The sequence below is a fragment of the Coptis chinensis genome, chromosome 2 (genome assembly GCF_015680905.1).
Source record: "Coptis chinensis isolate HL-2020 chromosome 2, ASM1568090v1, whole genome shotgun sequence".
Taxonomy (NCBI): domain Eukaryota; kingdom Viridiplantae; phylum Streptophyta; class Magnoliopsida; order Ranunculales; family Ranunculaceae; genus Coptis; species Coptis chinensis.
This window is the reverse complement of record NC_141457.1, coordinates 112514564-112538747: the sequence shown is the minus strand read 5'-3', so window position 1 is coordinate 112538747 and position 24184 is coordinate 112514564. Positions and strand designations below refer to the sequence as shown.

At 37.4% G+C, this 24184-nt stretch overlaps 4 protein-coding genes, 1 non-coding gene and 2 pseudogenes across 8 annotated transcripts; 3 read left to right on the top strand and 4 right to left on the bottom strand.

Annotated features, from left to right (window-relative positions):
- The first annotated feature begins 1585 nt into the window (after positions 1 to 1585).
- LOC147520792 (transcription initiation factor TFIID subunit 4b-like) lies at positions 1586 to 8130 on the top strand. Its single transcript, XM_086592295.1, has 15 exons — positions 1586 to 1743; positions 1833 to 1929; positions 2093 to 2622; positions 2722 to 2820; positions 2920 to 3898; positions 3978 to 4090; positions 4650 to 4768; positions 4859 to 4946; positions 5067 to 5202; positions 5296 to 5351; positions 5427 to 5483; positions 5582 to 5725; positions 6499 to 6564; positions 6779 to 7037; positions 7690 to 8130. Exons 1-15 carry the CDS (start codon positions 1705 to 1707, stop codon positions 7863 to 7865), a joined length of 2958 nt encoding a protein of 985 aa, XP_086448421.1. The 5' UTR covers positions 1586 to 1704; the 3' UTR covers positions 7866 to 8130.
- Positions 8131 to 8528: 398 nt separating this feature from the next.
- LOC147520791 (putative pentatricopeptide repeat-containing protein At5g52630 pseudogene) lies at positions 8529 to 10480 on the top strand (annotated as a pseudogene). Its single transcript, XR_015212823.1, has one exon. The product of XR_015212823.1 is annotated as a putative pentatricopeptide repeat-containing protein At5g52630 pseudogene (transcript).
- Positions 10481 to 12032: 1552 nt separating this feature from the next.
- LOC147520790 (uncharacterized protein At2g23090-like) lies at positions 12033 to 13250 on the top strand. The gene is made up of 3 exons (XM_086592292.1): positions 12033 to 12288; positions 12355 to 12395; positions 12962 to 13250. The coding sequence occupies exons 1-3, from the start codon at positions 12051 to 12053 to the stop codon at positions 13103 to 13105; spliced, it is 423 nt and encodes a 140-aa protein (XP_086448418.1). The 5' UTR covers positions 12033 to 12050; the 3' UTR covers positions 13106 to 13250.
- Positions 13251 to 14466: 1216 nt separating this feature from the next.
- On the bottom strand, positions 14467 to 17153 carry LOC147520789 (lipid phosphate phosphatase gamma pseudogene; annotated as a pseudogene). Its single transcript, XR_015212824.1, has 2 exons — positions 16348 to 17153; positions 14467 to 14760 (listed from the first exon to the last, which is right to left on the bottom strand). The product of XR_015212824.1 is annotated as a lipid phosphate phosphatase gamma pseudogene (transcript).
- A 53-nt stretch (positions 17154 to 17206) lies between these two features.
- Positions 17207 to 17288, bottom strand: TRNAS-AGA (transfer RNA serine (anticodon AGA)). Its single transcript has one exon. It is a non-coding gene; the product is annotated as a tRNA-Ser (tRNA).
- Positions 17289 to 18383: 1095 nt separating this feature from the next.
- Positions 18384 to 21278, bottom strand: LOC147520787 (putative proteasome inhibitor). 2 transcript variants are annotated; one of them, XM_086592290.1, is made up of 10 exons: positions 20852 to 21278; positions 20622 to 20784; positions 20399 to 20554; positions 20258 to 20332; positions 19466 to 19540; positions 19350 to 19384; positions 19211 to 19274; positions 19018 to 19101; positions 18835 to 18939; positions 18384 to 18745 (listed from the first exon to the last, which is right to left on the bottom strand). In XM_086592290.1, the coding sequence occupies exons 1-10, from the start codon at positions 21024 to 21026 to the stop codon at positions 18694 to 18696; spliced, it is 984 nt and encodes a 327-aa protein (XP_086448416.1). In that variant the 5' UTR covers positions 21027 to 21278; the 3' UTR covers positions 18384 to 18693. The 2 variants fall into 2 exon arrangements, with proteins under 2 accessions (XP_086448416.1, XP_086448417.1); XM_086592291.1 differs by having other exon boundaries at positions 20258 to 20314; positions 20852 to 21232.
- A 303-nt stretch (positions 21279 to 21581) lies between these two features.
- Positions 21582 to 22289, bottom strand: LOC147520786 (uncharacterized). Its single transcript, XM_086594333.1, has one exon. The coding sequence runs from the start codon at positions 22287 to 22289 to the stop codon at positions 21582 to 21584; it is 708 nt and encodes a 235-aa protein (XP_086450459.1).
- Positions 22290 to 24184: the final 1895 nt, after the last annotated feature.

The following is a 24184-nucleotide window of genomic DNA, read 5'->3' as shown; positions in this document are numbered from 1 at the left end:
GCTAAAATAATAGGAGTGTTAATATATTCACTGTAAGCAAATGATATGCTCACCAAAAATATGGTGAGTTACCCATTATACCCCTTCCCTCTCTTTTATCCAGTATCGCCACTAACCACATCCATTTCAACAACCAAAATAATGAAATTGGTAGCCTAACCATGAACAAAAGCTGACAATCCTTCTTAAATAATTAAGGAATTCGAACTCGTTTAGTGGCCATTTGACCATTTCAAATGGACTACTAAGGAATCTGATTTTACTAGCAAATAAGAAAAACCAGTGAAAATATGCGTGCTCTTCCTCTTCAAAGTTCTAACTGAACATAGAATGAAATATATGCACTTTGATGGAAAGTACAAAGCTTAAACTATTAAAACTAAAGGTGATTTGTTGTTGCATGTTCTATTAACTTTGAAAAAACTAAAGGTGATTGGAATTGTGAGTTTAAATGAACGTATAGGTGAAAATTTATTTTTCGTATTATAACCATATCCCATGTGCATGAATTTTTATCTAGTCGCCATTAAGGCCTGAGATCAGAATTTTAATTTATTCTTTAAGAGTTTTTCGTTTCAAAAAGTTGTGGTATAACTCAGAGAGTAAAATACTAAGAGGAATGGTGGAGGTGTTAACTCGGTACGATTTGGTTATTCAAAAAGAAGAGTGGTGGTAGTCATCAGGTAAAGGAGGGTATAATAGGTAAAATGAAGTTTTTGCGGTTAACTTATAATTCTCTAGAGGTGAATAAATTAGCACCCAATAATAGCTAATCAACGGTCACCAGAGCAAATAAGAAAAAATCACCAAAACACCTATAAATAAATAAAGAGATTAACTACATAAGGCTTGATTTAAGTTGACCCAAAAAACTTAATACGTAATCAACTTTTATCCAAAATAAGAATGCAGCCATTCCCAATCAATCTTTACACTGCCAGTTAGTGTCACAATTTTTGTATAGTAAACCAAACATATGAATATTGTTAAATAAAGAAACGAATAAATAATGACTTACCCCAAAAAACCTCGTTCCATCAACTTCTGTAATTGCTATGGTGGGAAGTAACTATGAATGTGCAAGGGGTTGTTTACAACTTTATATATAGGTATGCTCATAGTACAAAATATCAGGATATATGTATTTATCGATATTCAATTTATGGATATGTATCGTAGATATATCCTCCTCTTTGGGGATATTTGACATTGTTTCACATGCAAATATTATAGATATATCCAAAATATCGACAGATATCGTGGATATTGTAGATATTTATTGATATATCATGATACATTATTTATATTTATTTGAAATATAATGGTAAATATTAAATAAAATTATTATATACACAAAATATCATAAAATATCACAAATATCGTAAATATCGTCAAAATATCACTGATATTTATAGTCGTATATATCTCTAAACATATCGTGATATTTATATATCTTTCTCTAAAATCTGGATAGATATCTCCAAATATCGCGATATATCGGGATATTTTAAGACTTTAAGCTAAACCGATATTTTGGGTCTCAACTTAATATGAGTCGAGGGCTGAACCCACAACTTCCAAATTTATCTTCAATTCCTACACCGTCTCTCTCTATATATATACAGCTTTCCCCAACCTTAAAAAAAACAAAAAAAAAACTCACATGTTCTCTACTTCAATTGTTGCCTTGAGGTTTTGATTACTATGGACCCTAACATAATGAAGATCCTTGAAGACGACGAGGTTTCTAAACCCCCTCTCAATTTCTGTCATTTACTCTTTTTTTTTTTTTTTTATTGATTTCTTATTGCAATTATTATATGAATTTGCAGGATGACACAATGCATTCTGGGGCGGATGTGGATGCTTTCACTGCTGCTTTAAATAGAGACATTGAAGGAGATCCTTCTTCTCAATCTGATACCACCGGTACCATTTTTTTTTTTTTTTTTTTATTGCCCAACTTAATTTTTACTATATATAAAAAAGAAAACAATATCAGTATGTTATGTTGTCTACATTGTAGTTGACTATTTCTGTTTTGATTGCTTGATTTTAATTTCTCGTATATAATTTGCATTTGAAACTCTAGGATTACTGCCCCACGAAAATAATTCTACGGCAAAACAATCGTTTCCTCAATGGCAAGTTTCTAACCAAGAAGAAAATGTCTGTGTTCAAAATAAAGAGGAAGAAGTAAAGAATTCGCAGAACCAAGGTCAGACTTCATCTGAAGTGGATATGATGCAACAGGGATCTGGATCTGAAATTCAGGTGCAGCAAAGTGGTCAGGTGAGGGAGCAGAGTCAGCTGCAAATGCAGCAGAAAGATGATCAGCTAGAAAGGCAGACAGAACTGAATCCTCACCAGCTTTCTAAGCAGAGTGCGGTCCAAGTATCTGAACAAAATCCTGTTCATTATGGAGGACAAGACGGAACACGGCAACCAGAAAACCAACAACAATTCCCTAATATACTGAAAACGAATAGCCCACAGACACAGACTGCAGAGTCAGAAAGTCGCAGTAAACAGGTATCATTTGGTGTTATGCTTCCTGTGCTATTGCCTCTACTTGAAAAAAAGATAGAGCTATGCAGCTACAGGCTCTATTTCAAATTATGGGTACCTTTTTTTTCTGTATTAGCTTCCTCTATGTCAACTTCCGTTTCTGTTATTAAATTGTCAGTTGTTATTCTAAGTGAGAGTTGCTTGTATTTCCAGAAAAATGAGATCCACAAAGATGGTTTTGTGAGACATATGAGGAATATTGTGGGTGACCAGATGCTTAGACAAGCAGTACATAAAATACAAATGCAGCAGGCAAGTATATATTGATATACTATTAATGAACATGTGCTCTTTCATGTACCTCTTCTTAAAATGAGTTATCTCCTCTGAAAATACCATGTTTTTGTGTAGGACCAAACCAAAGCTCAGGCTGATCAAAACTCGCAGACAAGATCCCACCAATCTCAGGCACAGTCTCAGACATCTTCCCAGCAGCAGCAGCAGCAGCAGCAGCAGCAGCAGCAGCAACAGCAACAGCAGCCACAGCAACAACAGCAACAGCAACAGCAGCAGCAACAACAACAACAACAACAACAACAGCCACAGCAACAGAAACAACAACAACAGCAACAGCAACAGCAGCAGCAGCAACAACAACAGCCGCAGCAACAGAAACAACAACAACAGCAGCAGCAGCAACAACAACAACAGCAGCAGCAGCAGCAACAACAGCAACAAGTTAAAACGCCTTCTCTTAGTCCTTCGCAGTTTACAGATTCCCAATCCTCTTCGCAACAACATCAGAAGAGCCAGAAGACTCCTTCAGATCCGAATCAGGTTCTCACACCAAAAGTTGAACCGTTGAGCAATTCTAGTTTTCCAACCCCAGAAAGCAATTCCCAAAAGTCCAGAGAAAGTGAGCATTCCTCAGATTCACAAAGGATGAATGTAAGCAAGGTTTCTTCTTCCAGCGTGGGCATGAATAATCAAGAAAGGGATCTTCCAACAGTTCCTCCACGAGGACCTAACAAGCAGCATCAGCAGCATTTGCACCTTCCACCTACATCTTACCCAATGTATGGGCCCAATACTAGTAACTATCACGTGCATCCGTATTCTGGGCAATCTATTGGAGCTTCATCAACTCCTCTCATACCCCAAACTCAAGATTCACAAGTTAGACAGGTACTTCACCAAGGCAGTGCTCCAGCTCAATCAGGAGGGACGACTCAGCCAATGAGCTCAATCAGTATGACAAACTATGAGACACAGAATTCTAGTAATGATCCTAAGAGATTGCATGGCGGGTCTATGTCTCACTTGACGACCAATTCAACTATGCAACATAACCCAGTCTCGTGGCAGTCATCCATGGGTAAAGACCTAAAAGGTAATTCTCTGGCTTCAATGCTTTTCATAAAACGGTAAGTACTATGTCAGACTCAAGAACAGCACATTTCATTTTTCAGCTGCCTCAAGCTCTAGTTCTTTTAGTGCTGGTCGAGCTGACCTCGGAAACCCAGTACCAGCTGGAACAAATTCAATATCGAGTTCCATGCCAACACAATTGGACCATCTGCAGGTATATTTGCATTTACAATCTATACTTTTTGAAATGTATGTATAACTAGATTTCTTTATGCTTTTGGTATCTTATATTAAATACAATATTCAACGTAAATGATAAATGTAAATGAAAAACGTAAGATCAAAGGAAAATGAGCCTTTCGGCATGGCTTGAAGAGATAGGTTGGATAGCTGGATTAAAACCATAATTTTTGAAGCCTGCGTATGTCTGCTACTTTTGATTTGATCTGCTACCTTGCAAATTTCAGTCTGTCTTATTTATTCGAAAGTCTTAAAAGCCCTTCATTGACAACTTTTAGCTCGTTTTCTGTTAGCGGTACTTCTTCGATACTTCCAGGACATTTCTACCTCACTTCCTATTGAAGTCATGTTTATTTTCTAAAGTCTCAATAGTTTTACTTAATGGTTTTCCCTGTACAGAGATTTTTTCTTACTTAAGTACTGTATCTAGTCTACGGGCACAAAAGTTGCACATTGATATATTCTTCTCATTATTGCAATTGCTATTTCATGATTTTTTGCATTACCATCTGATACAAGATACACACACTCAGGTTCCATCTACAACCACCTCACTTGGGACTGGAACTATTTTGAAGACACCACCCAAGAAGATTACCATTGGCCAAAAGAAGTCATTTGATGCGCTTGGGACTACATCAACCCAGCCAAGGTACTCTTTGCATTCTCTTTTAATATATATTTTTAATTTTAATTTTAATTTTTTTTAATCATATGAACTGTTTTATTTGGTATTACATAGTAAGAAGCAAAAGGTATCTGGGGCACTTTCTGATCAAAGCATCGAACAACTCAATGATGTAACTGCTGTCAGTGGAGTTAATCTAAGGGTATATATCTTTTACATTGCTCTTTATGTTATATCATACTCTGTTTGACATTTTGGGTATCTAAAATGGTAGCAATTGTGTAATGTGTGCAAGTTTTGTTATTTTATTTATCATGTTTAGGAAGAGGAAGAGCAGCTATTTTCTGGCCCCAAGGACGAAGGTCGAACTTCTGAAGCAACTAGAAGGGTTGTTCAAGAAGAGGAAGAAAGGCTTATATTGCAAAAAATCCCTTTACAGAGAAAATTGGCAAAAATCAGTTTAGACCCTATACTTTGTTAAGAGCCATTCTTGTTATTATCTTGTCAAATATCTTGTCATGACTGACATTTGGGTCCCCTATTTTTGGCAGTGTCTAAATCTGGTATAAAAACCATAAGCAAAGATCTGGAGCGTTGTTTGTCACTGGTAAGATATTAGCATACAGATTTAGGTTTCATATTTTCTCATGGTTATGTAATCTTGATGTGATTGGGTTTCCAGTGCTTGGAGGAGAGGTTGCGAGGATTGATCAATAATTTAGTAAGAGTATCAAAACAGGTCAGTTACATGTTATGATTTCACTGTCTTGGACAATTTATATATCCTTTTTACCGGTTAAAATAAACTACTTGTTTCTTCACTTTTTAAATTTGTAGAGAGTTGATACTGAGAGGTCAAGACATCGAACTATTATCACCTCAGATGTTAGACGTCAAATTTTAGTCATGAATCGGAAGGCCAAGGAGGATTGGGAGAAAAAACAGTCTGAGGAAACTGAAAAGATCCGGAAAGTTAATGAAGTAAGTATCTGGTTCAGACAAATTTGGGTTATGAAGTTCCTTTATGTTTCTAATTTCGTTTATGGAAGTTCCTTTATGTTTTTAATTCCGCAACCAGTTTGGGCTTTATACTGTATATCCTTGTTACTGTTTTCTGCACGGAAACAAATTCCTCATTTTCAGGTTCTTTTCAATGGACACCACGAATACATGATATGCTTGACCATCATCATGTTCTAAACTAATGTTCTTTTCATTCTTTGTTGAAAACTGCTGTGCCTAGTGAAATGACTGAGACTCTTTCTACAGTTAGGGTGATTTTTAGCGCCCCCCCCCCACCCCACCCCAAAAAACACACACACACACACACAGTCCAAATGGGTTGTCATTGAATTCCAAAGATGACCTTGGAGACCAGGTGACTTCATGCGTTCAGTGAAAGACTGTCAGTCGCTGCTGGAATATAGTGTCAACTGTACTTTCTGTCATCCCAAAATTTAGGTTGCAAGAGCCATTGTTGAATTTAAACCCATTAGCCTTGTAGAAAGTGCATGTAAAAATATTCTTAGGCTCTTTTATGCATATGGTATGAGTTTTTGACACGTTATATTCCTCATTAACATTTTGTTTACATATATGTATATGTATATATTGTATATACAGTATTATCTGACCTCTCTCTCTCTCTCTGTCTTGGAGTGGGGGGAGGGATTATGTATAATAGGTGATGTCTATACCTTTTTTAAGCATAAGTAAAGCTCATTAACTATGGTTCTAAAATGTGTTGAGAACAGGCCGAGGGAAACACTGGAGCTGATGGTGAGAAGGAGAAGGATGAAGTTCGTACAAAGACATTCAAGGTGGGTAGTGGAAAATGTGCCTTCTCTTCCTAAGGAACATTAGACAAGACTGTTCAAATGTTAAGCCACGTTTTGGGTCTCAATTTAATAAAAAAAATTCAAGATCCAATTTTTAAGTCAAATAATGAACAACACAGTCATCAGAGCTTTAGGGCAATAAATATAGGAACTGAAATTTTTTTTGCTTCTCCCCCTCCCAACATTGTCGCAACAGGTAAACAAAGAGGAAGATGATAAAATGAGGACTACGGCTGCAAATGTTGCTGCTCGAGTTGCTGTTGGAGGAGATGACATGCTATCAAAGTGGCAACTAATGGCTGAGCAAGCCCGACAGAAGCGCGAAGGAGTGGATACAACATCAACTATTCAGATAGGTAAAGATGTGAGCCGTAGGTCTTCCTCAGCAACTGGAAGGACCCCAAGGGAAACCCAAGACGCTGAATACAGAAGTCCCTCTACTGCTGCTGCATCAGGTAATTCTCTTTTAAATTTGTGGAATTATTGTCGATGGAAATTTGAGATTGTACCTGAGGTTTCATGTCTGAGTCATGAGTAAATACGCATATTCTTCATTACAAGTGAATTCTGGTGCCCAATGTGGATGACCTTTGCTGTTGTTGTCCTTTGTGGTCCAGTGGTTGAGATGCAGTTGGAAATTGTTTAATTGGGTGAGTTTGGTGGTGGTGGTGGTGGGGGGTGGGAGGGAAACAAACTCACTTTTTAAGTTTTGATTCGATAAAAAATCTATGTTGTTTGGGTGGGGTGGGGTGGGAAGTCTTTGTGAGTTGAGTGACATTCCTTTTGAGCATTTTCTTTTTAAATGGACATTCCATGTTTCGAGGGTGGTGAATGAATGCTTCTTCAGGTTATCTCAACCTTGTTTTTTTCACTAACAGTAGAATGTCATATCTTCCCTATTGAAAAGGGAGAAAATTGGAACTTTAATCCACCTCTGTTTTTGAGTAGATATTTAGTTTGTCCAAGTTATTGGTGTAGAAATAGGCATACCAGTATATTACAAACTTTGCCAATCGGTCTTTGTCACGGGACACTCTCATAGAACGCAGCTCTTCATTTCTTTCAGCCTATTATGAAGTTTATATTTTGTTTCTCAATTATTGACAGGGACAACAAGGAAGTTTGGGAAGAATGCAGTTATTATACCTCATTCAAAGGTTGTTCGTAACATCTCTATTAAGGATGTCATTGCTGTTTTGGAGAGAGAGCCTCAGATGTCAAGATCAACATTGGTTTACCGCCTTTATGAGAAAATGCGTGCTAATGCTCCAACGGCAGAATGAATAAAAGTGCACATACGAGGAATTTCTATCACAAACATTGATGTTAAGCTGGACGAAGTTGGTTGGGATTCTTTGTCACATTTTCTATATGGTGACATATTTATGGTGTTGTAGTGGAACGGTTTTGTATATATGTGTTTTTTTTTTTCAAATTCTTTGGTTTTATAGATGTATAATTATGTGTACCGAACAAGTGCTGCTTAGCTCTTTTCATTTTCATTGTAATTGTTACTGTCATTAATTAAATTTTGTTAAAGAAAAAAAAGGAATAAGTTCAATAAGTTTTGTTCATACAATCTGGTATTTAGAGCATCTTTAGGAGAGCAACCAAAAAAATACAAAAATTTTGAACTAAAAAAACACCAAACCAAAAAAACACCAAGCAACTTTAGAAGCAACATAAAAAAAACACTAAGCAACTGCGTGCCACTAAAGCCCAACTAACAGGCCCAAGACCACCGCGCCATATATCACACATAAATTTTTTTCTTTTTTTTTCTTTTCGTCTGTGAAACCGCTTGTATTTTGCCAAACCGCCCAAGAGTGATTTTTGATCTGACTAAATCTAGAACCAAATATTGGTCGATTTGGTGTTTGGTTTGGTGTTTTCATCAACATGTAGTTCTCTTGAAGTTGAAAAAACACCAAATTCTCTTTATGCTAGGTTGATAACATGCTCTTAATGCTTTGGAAAAGTAGAAAATAGGGATGAGCACAGTTGAGAGTTTCTAAATGCTCCAACAGATACTCAACCAATCTCCAGTAAAGCCTTGTGTAGAAACAAGCAGTTTTGAAAAAAAGTACAGAAACATATGCAATTCCTTACTAACTTTCACACAATCCAAGTCCCTCCCAAAGGGCCAACAACTCCATTGCCACATCCTCAAAACTGGCCTCCAAATCATTCCTCTCCTTTCAAACCACCTCATCAACTTATACTCAAAATGCCAACGTCCTCATGATTCCCGCCAAATATTTGAAGATGTCCCATTTAAATCTCCCACTTCTTGGAGCTCTATTATTTCTACATTTGCTCAAAATGAACTCCCATTGCTTTCTCTTGAATTCTTTCGTCGAATGCTGGAATATGGTATTCGACCCGACGATCATATCTTCCCTAGTGCAACTAAGTCTTGTGCTATTTTATGTCGAGTGGAAGTTGGAAAATCTTTTCACGCGCTTTCGAAAAAAATGGGGCTTGATTTGGATGTTTTTGTTGGGAGTTCTATAGTTGATATGTATGCGAAATGCGGAGAGATTTTTGAGGCGAGGACAATGTTTGATGAAATGCCTGAGAAGAATGTGGTTTCTTGGAGTGGGATGATATATGGGTATGCTCAGATGGGTGAGAATGAAGAGGCTTTGTGTCTTTTTAAGCAAGCTTTGTTGGAGGATTTGGAGGTTAATGATTTTACGTTTTCGAGTGTTGTTCGGGTTTGTGGGAATTCAACACTTTTAGAACTTGGTAAGCAGATACATGGGTTGTGTTTTAAGACGAGTTTTGATGATTCGACTTTTGTGGGAAGTTCTTTGATATCTTTGTACTCAAAATGTGGAGTTATTGAAGGGGCTTATATGGTATTTGATGAGATACCGATTAAGAATCTTGGAGCATGGAATGCAATGTTATTTGCATGCGCGCAACATGGGCACACGCAGAAGGTTTTTTATCTGTTTGATCAGATTGAGAGAGTTAGGCATCGACCGAATTTCATCACTTTCTTGGGTGTTATGTTAGTTTGTAGTCATGCTGGGATGGTTGAGAAAGGACAATTTTTCTTTGAACTTATGAAAAAATACATGATTGAGCCAGGGGCTCAGCATTATGCATGCTTGGTTGACTTGCTTGGTCGTGCAGGAAAATTGCAAGAGGCACTCTCTGTTATTAAGGAAATGCCAATGCAACCAACGGAATCTGTCTGGGGAGCTCTAATGACTGGGTGTCGTATCCATGGAAACACAGAGTTAGCGGCTTTTGCAGCGGATAAGGTTTTTGAGCTTGGGACTGTGAGCTCAGGCATGCATGTGCTGTTGTCAAATGCTTATGCAGCTGCTGGGAAGTATGTTGAGGCGGCAAAAGCAAGGAAAATGTTGAAGGACCAAGGAGTGAAGAAGGAAACTGGATTGAGTTGGGTGGAAGAAGGAAATAGAGTTAACACATTTGCAGCTGGGGATAGGACGCATCCAAAATCAAAACAGATTTTTGAGAAATTAGAGGAAATAGGGGAGGAGATGGAACAAGCTGGCTATATCGCAGACACCAGTTTTGTTTTAAAAGAAGTGGGTGCAGAAGAGAAGAAGCAAACAATTGGTTATCACAGTGAAAAGTTAGCAATCGCATTTGGGCTCATCACCTTCCCGTGTGAAAGGCCAATTCGAGTCATGAAGAACTTGCGTGTGTGTGGCGACTGTCACAATTGGATCAAATTTGTGTCCAAATGTACCGAGAGGACAATTATTGTGAGGGATAACAATCGATTCCATCGGTTTGATGGTGGGACTTGCTCATGTGGCGACTATTGGTGAATGAATTGTAAGAAATTCAATAAGTTGCCGATTTTCTTTTTGATATTAATTGAAGACTTATCAACAAGCATTTTCATCTTCTCAGGTCATTTTTGTTATAAGTTATGGCAAGACCTCAAGTTGTTTACACGCACTAATATAGACAGTTTTCCTACCTTTACTGGGGGCTAAGTATACAGCATATAAAAGTAATTTCTCCTCACGAATATAGATTGTTGAATGTGTGTCCACTATGTCGTTGGATACACGAGCACCTTAAATATATTGTGCACTTATCAGTTCGTTACCTGTAGATCTGTTTCATCATCATATGAAGGAAAATGCCTTCGACATCTTTGGTGGAAGTATTTGTGTCTTGGGTGGGAAATACTTGTGTAGCAAGTTCCAATCATATGGAAAACTGTTTTCTTTTTTAACTTCAGTTCTTAAAGGTGTGTAAATCAAGTATCTACATATTGAATTCTCAACAGGACTTGAGTAGTGGAGTCTAGATCGTATGCAATGACTTGTTTCAATAATAATGCATTAATGCTGCAGTCACTTTGTTTTGGGTGTACAGCTCTCATATATACCCTTAATTTGCATGCCCTCATTCTTGACATTATTAGTTTCATTGAGTCGGCATCACATGATTATCTCTATAAACTTTCAGCCGTTTCAGGGTTCATTTAATCTTAATAGGCTATCACAAGATCAACAACAATCTCATTTTTGTTGTGATCTTTTCTGAACTTTCGGAAAGGTATTCCCGCAGCGAAGCAGAGCTTTCTTTTTCAACTGCAATGTCTGCTTGGCTAGAACAAGTGTCAACTTTTGCGAAGGCAGTAGTCGACAATGGACATATCATCTGCAAAAATTAGCCTCACCGAGTCACTAGTGTTTTGGAAGGAGTGTGAAGTGTGAACTATGTCAGGAGAGGACTTTAGAATAGAGTAGTAGAGTACCCAGGAACTATCACTTTGGTATGGATAAAAAATTACATGGAACTAAAAAAAATTATTGATAAAATGGCCCAAGGCGAGTTTCTTAAAATGGGCCTATATTATTGATAAAAAAACAAGTCTTTTACACAAAAGGACGTAGGCAATGTTTGAGTGAACTAGACTGCACATAATTTGACTGGAGGAACATTCTTAAGTCCTTTACGTGTGGTCTAGTGGGTATACGATTATACTTGGCGGCTGCCTAGTTGGCCTGCCCTCAAAGCCGGCCCTGGCTGTCGGAGATCAAACCCGGGTGACAGACGGGAATACTCACTACTATACTGCAACGACTTGGTTGATGTGTTTCAACCAGAACTGATGTGTTTCAACCAGAACATAGTTTTATCAATCGGACACACGGAAATATAATTGAGTTCTTATCAAAGGACCAAAAGAAGTTGAACCACTGATAGTGTCATAGTTATTGATAGTGTGATAGTGGCATGAAGCTGTTACCCACCAAAAATCCTTATCAGTTATGGTCATGGACCCTCCAATTATCCCATCTGTTTTTGACTTCCAAGGAAGAATAGCCGCAAAAAAGGAAAAATATGAACGCAAGTTGAGACTCATGTAGCATTTTGTCTGCAACATTTATTACTAGGAGTCGTTGGCTGGTGTCTGTCTTGACTCTCGATGACCATTGCTTATTATGACGGCTGAACTTATCGACTATATGGGTGTAAATAAGGAAAAGGGTTTTGTGGAGGCAATACGAGAGAAAGCGTCGTTAAATACCCCAAGCGTTTGGTCTTGTGCACTTTTGGCTTGCGTCTCTTTTCTCTTCTTCTTCTTCTTCTTCATCAATAGTTTTTTCAACCCTCTCTCTCTTGATCCAATGGGTGGAGGAAACGGTCAGAAAGCCAAGATGGCTCGTGAGAAGAACTTGGAGAAGCAAAAGGCTGCTGGCAAGGGTAATCTGTAAATTTTTTACTCTTCTTTTGGATTGAAACTTATCTTTTTTTACTTGTGCTTCACAGGAAGCCAGTTGGAAGCTAACAAGAAAGCTATGAGTATCCAGGTATAACTCACTCAATTGAAGTTATACTATTTTTAAGTTATGCTATTTTGCAACACACTTTGATTTACCAATTGCCCTTTGAAACAAGTAATAGGCGGAAAAAATACATCAAAATTAAGCCAATGCTATTTGGAAAATAAATTTTATGAAAAAAAAAGATGTTCTTGAAAACAAACCGGCAACATGATTACGCAATGGAGGCATGGAGCAGTGAGATTAGTTTCTGATTTCTGGAGTAACCAGCAAAAGGTCAGAATAGTGAGATGTACACATAACATGACAAGTCAGTGAACCATAAGTTTGAGTACAAATTTTGCATGATGAAAGGAATTGGGAATGGGGGATTTCATCAGTCTTTTATTGATGCTACATTTACCATTCAATACCTTCTTTATATCGTGCTGCAAGTATTTTACCAGCTTCAGTTAGCTGTTGAGCAGTTTTTGGTTGTCACTGCATTATGATCAGAATTTATTTTCTTTCCCTACTTGATATGACTATGAAGCTATCATAATTTGGGTTCAACTTTAAATTCACATACTTATGTTTGTTGTTTGTGAATGCAGTGCAAGGTGTGCATGCAAACATTCATCTGCACCACCTCGGAGGTCAAATGCAGGGAGCATGCAGAAGCAAAGCACCCAAAATCTGATGTTAATACCTGCTTTCCCCATCTTAAGGAAAGCACTCAACAAACCACCCAAAAATGAAGACATATTACAGGAACTGGGGGGGGCGGGGGAGAATATATCCAATCTCACACTAGTTTGTTTGTTTTAATCGAGAGATCTATAATGTTTTAGTTCACAAGGAATCAATACAATCAATCATGTCGTTATAAATATATGTTCTATACTTCTTTGTTTCTTTGCCTTCACATCTTTTATAAAACATCTATGACTTGGTGGTGTTCAAAACAGGCTAATCAATCTTGTCTGGACCGTTCAGTACCAATGAAGACTCATGTTGTCTGTTTTGGCGTACCTAATTTCTCCTTAAGTTTAAAAATGTTCACGTCGTCCATAACCAAATGGAATTGATGACTAAGTACTTCAACCCCGGCTCTTTTTGAAATCTACGCGGTGTTAAAAATGCAGTTATGTTCTAATACCCGTCCATTTATTGACTAAATTCGTTAGTCATATTTTTGCTGCCAGTACTTGATTCCACTGGTTTCATTCTAGCTTAATGCTAATTTGGAGTCCATTATGAAGTTTAACATCTCATAGTTTCTTGCATTGGTAATGACATTAGTTAGCACATAAAACTGGTAAAAGAAAAGTACATAAAACTGAACATAGAAACTAGATGTGCAAGCAGTAAAGGTTTATAGATCAAATTCTGGTACATTTACTACATTATATATGTTTGCTGTTGGCCCGCTGATAACATGGCGTTAGAGCAAGTGACGTCATAAGGCTCGGTCATAGAGCAAGTGAATACATGGAAATGAAGATCTGGGAAAGGGGGTTACAACTTACAAGAGGGCTTTGCAGAATTATAAGCATCTGGAAGACTGAAGTACCAATCATGACAGTGGCTTAACAGGTCAGCAATGAAGAGTGTTGCGTGGAAACAAGAAATAAATAAGGATCAAAATCTATTCCACCTATAGTATGAATTTCAACACACGCATGATGCTTCAAAACACGTCGCAAGTGGTTCTAAACCCATCCCTCCTAGCATGTGGAAGATATATTAATGACGGACACTAATAGCTACTGCAAAGCATATCATATTTTCCACATTAGTATTATCCGAATTCCAGCCCACAACCATTCCCAGGATTGACACAGGAGACAGAGGAGGTATATAAATCTCACATAAGCAGCTAGTTACCTGTCACAATCCACTGTTTAGTTTGTTCAATGAGGCAAGTGTATCTTTCAACATGAAATTGGTAAAGGCAAGCCTAGAAAGTAAAACATAAGGTCCTCCTTGTCGTATTTTATGAAATCCTAGAACATCAAGATTGTGCAGCCACAGATTGCTAAGTTATGATGGGATTTTAACTTCTTTGCTATTATCTTTGAGAAAGCAGGAAATCTGCGTGGTTCTGACAAAATTGGAGTAAGAAAAAAGAAAGTGAGGAGATATACTAATTCAATGCTTGAGAAACATCTGAATGGTTTAAATACAATGTTGAATGCTCAAGAAACATGGGCGGTAGGGCGGTACAATTCAGTTTCTATGTACTTTTTTCCTGAATTACATTTATAAGAAAACACAAATCTGCAAGTATATGAAACAAAACCTATCGGATCAACTAAGTTTCTGGCCCCACCCACAGCGTGATCAAAGCAAGCCAATGAAGGGCATTTATTGCTTAGACATGCTAATCGATAACATATATGGTGTATTTTTCCTGAAAAAAAAAACAAAGAAAATAGGTATGAGTATGATCCCAAGAGTAAATGTTTTATAAGTATTAAAACATTATCCTGAAATCATATGATTTTCTAAATAAACATAACATAAATCTAACAAGGGTAACTTATCACATAAACGACAAACCCCAAAGACACAAAATTGACAAAAACAATGAAAATAAATAAATAACTAAATTCACACAGATCAATTGGCAAAGTACTCGGTCAGTTTGCAAGACAATGATCAAGTTATTTTTATTGTAAAACCCCCATGGATAACCAAATGGGAGGTTCCAGAACATGTTTATTATAGGTTTTGTTAAGTTCTTATAGTGCTACTGTGTACTCCTCTCCCCCCACCCCCCAACCACCTTTCATCAATACAAATTTTTGCTTATTGAGAAAAAAAAAACTAAATTCACACAGTTCGACCAACCAGTGGAAGCTAAAAACCGATGAAGTAATACTGATGCATTCAAAGCCAGCTGCCTTAGTTTAAGGGACCCATAAATAGAGATAATAGCAATACTTGGAAAGGATCAACTGGCGTGACTATTTTCAGAGCTAATGCGTAGGATAATAAGCCTGATTGTTCTGTCTGACCGGTTTTGAAGGTGAACATCGTCCTGTAAACTAGGTTGCAACTTACAGGCAAAACTAAGGGTGATGTTGCATGGAGTTCAAACAAATTTGCAGGTTTGGACATATCCAGTCAGGGAGGGTAACTGCAAGTCTGCAACTAACCCAAAGAAAAGTGTCTTTTGGCGAGGTAGCATATATGCAACCCTGAAGTGTGTTCCTTGCTACATTCTTCCTGTCTTTTTTCTAAATAACGAAACAATTAACCAAACAGGTAAAGACTTGATCATGTATAAAATTTCTGTTTTCTGGACTGTTACAAAAAATAAAAAATCGTTTTTTAGGATTAAACTTGGTTGTAGGATTGTAGCCTCCTTATCTTAAATTCCTTAAAAATTGAGAATCCCGAATTGAACCTCAGGCCGAATGAGGGACCATCTACACAGTTTGATCTTCTGGGGAGTCACCAAACTAAATCTTTTTTCTGAAGATCAAATTTGGTTGTATCCTTTTATGTTAAATTTCTCTTAAGAATCCTGGATTAAACCTCGGGCCTAATGAGGGCCAGCATCTTTCTCCCTTTCCCCAGTAACCAACTTCTTATACAGCTATACTACATAGAGTAGTGTCTCCTACCCTCAAGGCCTCAACTAACATATCCAAACATCCAGACTTCCCCATACTCTGGATCTATTGAACACAAGAAGCTGGTAGCAAACTCTCATTCACAATGAACATCTCTTTACTACATTAAATACTTACACAAATTAATAAGCACATAATCATCCTGCACAATAAGCAAAAGCTTTTCCTATAATGCCCAGTAGTTTAAGAAATCGATACCAATACAGTAAATGCCTAAAGTACCTATCTTTTGTCATGGCCAATAGTGTCAAGTGGTTGTGGAATATTATTGAATACTGGTGCATCCTATTATAATTCTTTTATGGTTCTCTAACCATCTAATTTAAGTTTAAAAGTTACCAGGGATTCAAAGAACATACCGAATTCAACGATTAAGAAGACTTGTCGTCACTGCACGCATTCTTCCTTGCAGCTCTAGCATTATCATACTCGAACTTCATAACATTAGTTATATGAGAAGAATCCTTAACATAAAACGCCCTTCCAAACGCACTCTCCTCGATTGCAGGAAAATAACAAATCAAGTAGGAATTGACAAAGTGAAACCAACCAACCCCAAGAAAAACACCAAGAGCAGCACCAGCAAATACTTGTGCAATAGTATGGTAGCCTAAATAAACTCTAGAATACATAGTAAGCAAAGCTAAAACCCAAGGAATAGAACTAACAAGTAATTTAACATTCGAAAGACGAGTGCCAATTGAACGTCTACTATTATCATAAGTTAAAAGTAAAGTTAAATAGATAGCGAAAAAAAAAGTGTATTGAGAATGACTAGAAGGCCAACCATGAGAATCACACATTTCGAGTAAAGTACATGCGATTTCAGGACGAGATTGTTGGACTGATTTTTTGACGAGCTCGTTTACGAATTGTGAGATGATTAGGCCTAGTGCAAAGAATAGGCCTTGGAGTTCACGACGGAAGAGGAAGTGACATGTAAAACCACCTAGGGAAATGAAGACGGGTATTAGAGATACCCATGCCAGGAAGTGACCTAGTTTGTCTCCTTTTTCGTAACGGACGTGTGTTAGGGTTACTGCTTTCAGTGGCATGCTTCTCTCTCTCTCTCTCTCTCTCTCTCTCTTGGATTTGAGATCTGTAATCAATGAGAAGAACTTTGTAGAACACGTAATTAAATAGATTGATGAAGATGGAAGGACGCGTGGTAAAAGAAAAGAATAGAAAGAAATAGGGAAAAAAACAAAAAAAAAAAAACGTGGTCGGCAGGATTCGAACCTGCGCGGGCAAAGCCCACATGATTTCTAGTCATGCCCGATAACCACTCCGGCACGACCACTTTGTGGCTACTTATGACACATTTGCGTAAATAGTCAAATAGTACAATGTTACTGTGGCTATTAAACTTTGTGCCCCGAGTTATGGTATCTCCTTGACTCCATGAGTATAGCATAGACACATAGTGAGATACTCATGAGAGAACTATAGAAGGATGGTACACGAGCTAAGAGCATCTTTAGCAGAGCAACTAAAAAAACACCAAAATTTTGAACAAAAAAAACACGAAGTAACTTTAGGAGCAACATCAAAAAAACACCAAACAACTACGCGGTTTTGCCAAAACCGCGCCATATAGCTCATGCGGTTTTGGCAAAGCCCAACTAACAGGCCCAAGACCACGCGGTTTTGAGAAAACCGCGCCATGTATCGCACATAAACTTTTTTCTTTTTTTTCTTTCCCAATCTCTAAAACCGCGCCATATAAGGTCAATTAAAAGCCCAAGCCCACGGTGTTAGCAAAAACCGCAAAGCTTCGTGGAGTGATTTGATCTGACGCAAACCTCGAAACCAATATTGGTCGATTTGGTATTTGGTTTGGTGTTTTTTTGGTGTTTTCATCAACATATAATTCTCCTGAAGTTGAAAAAACACCAAATTCTTGATATCACTGCTAAAGATGCTCTAAAGGATCTGTCCTCTTACTTTTGTAGGTTTACATAAAGAGGATCAATGGTTAAAGAAGCGAAAACTCTCAAAGATTTGTTACTGGTGCAAAACTTATCTATCTAAGCTAGTCCTTCCATCTTTCACGCAGCGGTAGTATCTTGTGTCATTTCTTATGATACATATTGCTTCTTTTTGTAGGTCAGAAGACAACTTTATCATGGCTACAGGATTGTTTGAACTTTGTTTGCTGCTAGCAGAATTAGCATGGGGCAACACCAGAATATATTGCTAATCCAAGTGCAACGATACATTGTTAACTTTACAAAAGTCTCTGTACTTGACTACGAGACATAATAGGGTGTGTACATCCTTACAAATTATGTCTACGACTCAACCGTACCCCCACAGGTATAATCAATCGAAAACACACGTTTGCAGCCAATGTAGCAGACTGGCGGTTATGTAATAACGCAATCCCACAACCAGAGAAACAAAATGCTTTGATACCGCACAAGTACAAAGACAACTGAATGTAATCATATCCATTTACACAACTGTGTAAGCTAACATATAGAAAAAACTGAAAACTGGATAATATCTATACTCTGCCAACAAACTTACATTTATAGAAAACAAAAAAAAAAAAAAAAGTTCAGTAGACATGTTTAAGTGGTCAACTCCAGTAGCCAGACCAAAACGACTAGATATATGACTCAGTTTATTTACATGAGCTTCGAATTTAGTCTAACAAGCAGGTACGACGGTGTATGAAGATCTCATTCACTGTGTTGCTACTCCTAAATATAGTCATGATCAGGATAACCCCCAGTCCCAGGTCTCCGTGGATTCCTACGAACAAGTAAAAAAAACAGTTAATTGTGTGTGCGTTGAAGGTGTATTTAATACACTAATAACACAGGGTGATATCAGGTAGATACCTTGCAAAGGGGTTGGGTCCAAAACCAGGAACACCATGAGTATCTAGACCAGGCCCAGGTTGTTCCAGATCAGGATGAATCCCAGTTCCAGGTCTCAGTGGATGCCTACCAACAAGTAGAAAAGACTATTAGTTATGTGTCTCAAACACAACAGTAACACAGGAATTGAAAACAGAAACATACCTCCCAAAGCTGTTGGGTCCAAACCCAGGAACACCAGGAGGACCATAGGGATCAAAGCGGGCACCTGGCGGTACACCCCCAGCCCTGATTCAAATAACCATACAACATTAAAGGCTAAAGCCACACAGGTCAAACTTTTAATCATCAGAATAAAAACAAAACCAAAAATATCAGAATTCAGCAATTTACTTACGGGGAGCCATCTGGATATCTAGGTTGTTCACCAAGCGGACCAAACCAACGTCGATCATTTGGCCCTGATTGCATAAGAAGGATAAGGGTGAGGCATGAGAGAGAGAGAGAGAGAGAGAGAGAGAGAGAGAGAGCTTTACCTACAAGCATGGGCCCACCCACTTGAGGACCTTCCCTGAAAGATGACATAATGAAACGTTTAGCTAAAGGTTTCCCAGTATCACATGATTTATAAATACAGGAAGGGAATTTATACCTCGGGTACATTCCAGCTCCAGGCCCCGGGTAGAGATCATCATGGTGCCCAGGAATTATTGGAGGTGAGACATAACTGACACACAAAAAAGAAGATAGATGAACCGCATGTTAATCAAATCTCTTACAAATATATATAAGTAAATAAACAGTAAATATTTGTCAACTGAATAGTGTGAATGATATTCGAAATGGTAAACCCGTCTTCGGCAATAATTCAACAAGTAGATTTAACACTAATTGTTTTCCCTATTTATCACCATCGCCAGAAAATATTCCCCCAAACTTCACTTTTCTGGTTTAGTATGTCCTTACTCCGAGTAACAGAAGTCTTACGCTTGTACAGGAGCCCTAACTGCCTTTTTGTTCGAATTCGCATAATGACACTTACAATTGTCTGATTGTACAGCATAACTTTCCATTCGTGACACTAGATGACGACTAGTATAATGTCAATTAAGATGGTAAAATTCAATCCAACTGGTATCATAGCTACAGTAACAAAATACTAATTCACACTTTTTCTTTGATAAGTTTAGACTAAAAACAAGTATTAAATTAAATTACATAAGATACCCCCAAAAAAATGCCCTTCACTTCAGAGAGCCTGAATAGAAAAATCTACAGAACTCAACAACTACACTCTTGTAAATAAAACAATGTATAGAGCTCACAAAAGAGACGTGTAAAAAATACCAGAAACACCTCATGTATTCATTAGAAACTAATAATGCATATGCATAAAAGTTTCATTCAAGAGAACGTAACAAATATGAAAAGTAAGAAGACTTACCCATGGGGATATGGCCCAGGGCTTTCAATTCTTTCATCCCTTTCACTACCTTCAGACCTGCCAAACGGAAACACTCTATGTATAAATATAATCAGTAATTGTATACACAGCTTATATTCCATAATGTAAAAGTGCAAATACCTCGATGGGGCAGGCGCAGAATTGGTTTTTGCCGCCACAGGTGAATCATCTATCTTATCCAAGATCCCAGAGTTCAAAGTCTTCACAAGATTTCCAAAGTTCTTATAGCGGTCGCTATAGCTTGTGCTCTCGTTCCCTCCATCGTAATCCTTGACACTGCAAGAAGTCGATATTATTGATTTTTTTTTTCAAGAACCCTTAAAAAATAAAAGGGTCTACTTACTTGATTTGAAGATAAATTGGTTCCTTGTCTTGGCCCTTACTAGTCAAAGCATCAATAACCAAGTTATCACCCATGACTAAACACTTGACTAACACAGTATTCTTCGTGTACACAAAGCCATAACTATCTTCAGTTTCATTCCAACCCTCAATTCCAACCTCATCTATTAAAATAAATAAATACCAATTAAATAAATTCAAAGAAAGAGAGAAAAAAAAAAAAATAAATACCTGAAGGAGGAGAAGAAAGAATGGAATCAGAGAAAGCAGATGGGCCAGTGGCGACAAGTGAGTATCCCGAGGCGAGAAAAGCTGAGTGTAGTGCAAATGCAATTTTATCGTGTGGATTGCGAAATGTAGGACGAGATGCTTTGATCACTGCCATAACTGCATCCTCGGTCGCCATTGGAACAAATTTCTATTCAGTGGTGGTCTGATTTTATCAAATCTAAAAATGAATGTCTCTGATTACTTAAGGCGGTTACGGTTCGGGTCAGATATTATTTAGATCCGTTTCCTGGTCGAACTCGAATCAAGCCCGCCTTGGCCGACCCAGTCCAAACCTCAAAATTGATTGATTAGTGAGTGACCTCGAGCAAATTGATTTTGTTAAAAATTGTTTTGGTAATCCCAATATGTCATATACAACCATCGAAAATGTGGACACTAACAGATAATGACTCTTCTCCTTATATTAAAAAGAAACCAAGTTGTTTACAGCATTCAGAGTCCAACGAGGGGACATATGGCTGCATAATTTAAAGCTTAGTTGCTTAATTCATCTGTCTCCCTGTTATGAGCTCTCCTAAACCAATAGAACAGCAAATTACAACTGAACATCAAATAAGATTGTTTAAATAAAACATCAATTCGTGAGATGAAGTCATCTTGTTCCAATCTAGCTCCATTGCTTTTAAGAATCTGCATCAAGTCTCTGCAGTTCTCCATTATCAACACTTTGTCAAGTTTCAATTTGTACAACAGGATTGCATGCAGCTAGCTCCGCACTATGACACTCTGCTTCATAAGGAGTTTCTCTGAACCTTCTATACACTGACCCCAACAATTTGCCATCTGCATCTCTACATATTGCTGCTGCTCCTTTTCTAGTCATCCTATCAAATGCTCCATCAAAGTTTATCTTAGACCAAAAACTATAGAAATCAGTACCTAGGTTGTTCAAAGCCATATGGTATTCAATGGGATTATTTTCCTTCATGCTAGCCTGAGCACTGCTACTTGCTTCCTTCTTATATGTTTCTAAAGTACTTCCTACTTTCCTTGCAACAGTCCTAATCATTTGCTTCATGTTAGGTTTAATTTTCTCGAATCGCAACTGATTTCTGCATCTCCATATCTCATTTATCATTAGTATAAAGTTGGTACTCGCATATCTTTGTACCTCTGTTTCAACAGAATCTTCTAAACTATTCCAGCATACTGCCTCTCCAATCCATTCATGCAGAGTCTTCCCTTCATGTTCCTCCATACGTATACTAAGAGAAGATCCAAACCATAAACATCTTGTCCATTCACAATATTCACAATGGATAAACAGATGCTCATCTGTTTCTATCTCTTTCTGGCATAAAGCACAAGAGATATCCCCTTTAAATTTCTGTCTTCTTAATCTATCTCCAGTTAGCATACCTCCATTATAAAGTTCCATATGTTGACATGTGAAGATGTCTAGTCATTCACATGTCCCTGAGACCTCCTATCATATATGAATAGAATTGACATTTCACATAAGTTCGAGCTTATGGAAAAATTAGCAATTTAACATGGTATTAAATTGTCAATTTCTCTATAAGCTCGAACTTATGTGAATAGTCAATTCTATTAATATATTATAGTAGGCTCAGGGACACTTATATATGTCAACACCATACAAGCAACTAAATATTAGCTTCTACCTTAGTCTTCCACATCTTTTTGACAGCTTGCTCATTAGCAGTAGAAGTCTCTCCCTTACAATCTGTCATGCTCAGAAAATGATAAACATATTTCACAGTGATAATGCCTTTAGGATTACTTGACCAAATAATTTTATTAGCTATATTAGTATTGATGACTACTTGGTTAATGCTACTGACAACAGGTGAAGGAAACAACTCTCCTAACCTATTTTGATTCCAACTATGGTGATCCTAATCTATAAGGTGGTGACAAATGATATCTTTGGGATTTGTATTATAAATAGGAGGTACCAAATCTTTAAGACACACAGGTTTATTCATAAAGGATAACCAAGGGTAAGTATAAATATCAATAGTAGAACCATTCCCGACCTTCCATATGAATCCTGCTCTTATACCATCCATAGTTTTGTTAATCCCTCACCAGAAATAAGAACAAGGGGCACTCCTTTTCTTATTCACCACCTTTAACCCAAACCATTTGTATATACTTGTAAAAGTTTTCTACCATATAGACTCTTCTTCATATAATAATCTCCAACAATGCTTAGAGATTATAGCTTGATTCATTTCTTTTGCCTTTCTGAAACCCAATCCACCAGCACTCTTAGGCTTACACAATTTCTCCCAACTTATTGTATGATTAGTGTTGGAATCTGAGATCCCATTCCACCAAAAATTCCTGTTCAGCTGATTCAATTTATCTGTAATTTTATTCGGCAGTAGATAAGTGCTCATAGCATAAATAGGGACATCTTGCCCTACAGTCTTGACTAGGGTAGTTCTAGCTGCCTGAGATAGGATTTTGGCCTTCCACCCAGTTACCTTCCTTTATAAACTATCTACTAGGTAATCAAAATTCTCACTCTTTTTCCGAGTGAGAAGTATCGGCACCCCCAAATACTTTTCCCTCTCATCGAACTTCCTTACTCCCCAAATTTTTGTTAACATCTTTTGGTGTCTATAATGGACATTACTGCTAAAAAAAGCACTTGATTTCCCCACACTGACTTCTTGCCCAGATGCCTTATAGTACAAGTCCACAAACTAGACTTGCTAAAAATTATTAGATCATTAGCATACAATAAATGACTAATTGGTGGGGATTTCTCCTAACTTTGATACCACTGATACTATTATCTCTTTCCCCCTTGTGTAGCATCCTTGAAAGTGCTTCCGTAACCAGAATAAAGAGGTAGAGAGATAATGGATCCCTCTGTCTCAACCCTCTCCGTGGTGTAAAGTTATCCAAAGGAACTCCATTCAATAAGCCTCAAAAAGAGACAATTTCTAAGCATTGTTTGATAAGTTCGATCCACTTATTACCAAAACCCAACTTTCTCATAATCTTATACAAAAAATCCCATTCAACTTGATCATATGCCTTCTTCATATCCAGCTTCACTGCCATCCAACCCTTTTTTCTTTTTTTTTTATCTTCTTCATATTATAAAATATTTCACTTGTGAGTCCTATATTATCACCAATACAACGACCCTTCACAAAAGCACGTACCCTGAAATGGGGAGACAATCTTATGTAGGTGTACGTGATTTTAGTCTGTTTGCAAGCAGTTTATAAATAATTTTGTAAATAAAATTACAAAGACTAATGGGTCTAAATTTTGCAATATGATCTGGATTAG

Coding starts and splice junctions, on each gene's coding strand:
- LOC147520792 (XM_086592295.1), top strand. CDS start 1,705: ATGGACCCTAACATAATGAAGATCCTTGAAGACGACGAG. Junction 4,091..4,649: donor CACAATTGGACCATCTGCAG/GTATATTTGCAT, acceptor ACACACACTCAG/GTTCCATCTACAACCACCTC. Junction 5,203..5,295: donor GAGAAAATTGGCAAAAATCA/GTTTAGACCCTA, acceptor TATTTTTGGCAG/TGTCTAAATCTGGTATAAAA.
- LOC147520790 (XM_086592292.1), top strand. CDS start 12,051: ATGGGTGTAAATAAGGAAAAGGGTTTTGTGGAGGCAATACGAGAGAAA. Junction 12,289..12,354: donor GCAAAAGGCTGCTGGCAAGG/GTAATCTGTAAA, acceptor TGTGCTTCACAG/GAAGCCAGTTGGAAGCTAAC. Junction 12,396..12,961: donor AGAAAGCTATGAGTATCCAG/GTATAACTCACT, acceptor TTGTGAATGCAG/TGCAAGGTGTGCATGCAAAC.
- LOC147520787 (XM_086592290.1), bottom strand. CDS start 21,026: ATGGCGACCGAGGATGCAGTTATGGCAGTGATCAAAGCATCTCGTCCT. Junction 19,541..20,257: donor CCTGGGCCATATCCCCATGG/GTAAGTCTTCTT, acceptor TTTGTGTGTCAG/TTATGTCTCACCTCCAATAA. Junction 18,746..18,834: donor GGACCCAACCCCTTTGCAAG/GTATCTACCTGA, acceptor ACTTGTTCGTAG/GAATCCACGGAGACCTGGGA.
- LOC147520786 (XM_086594333.1), bottom strand. CDS start 22,289: ATGGAACTTTATAATGGAGGTATGCTAACTGGAGATAGATTAAGAAGA.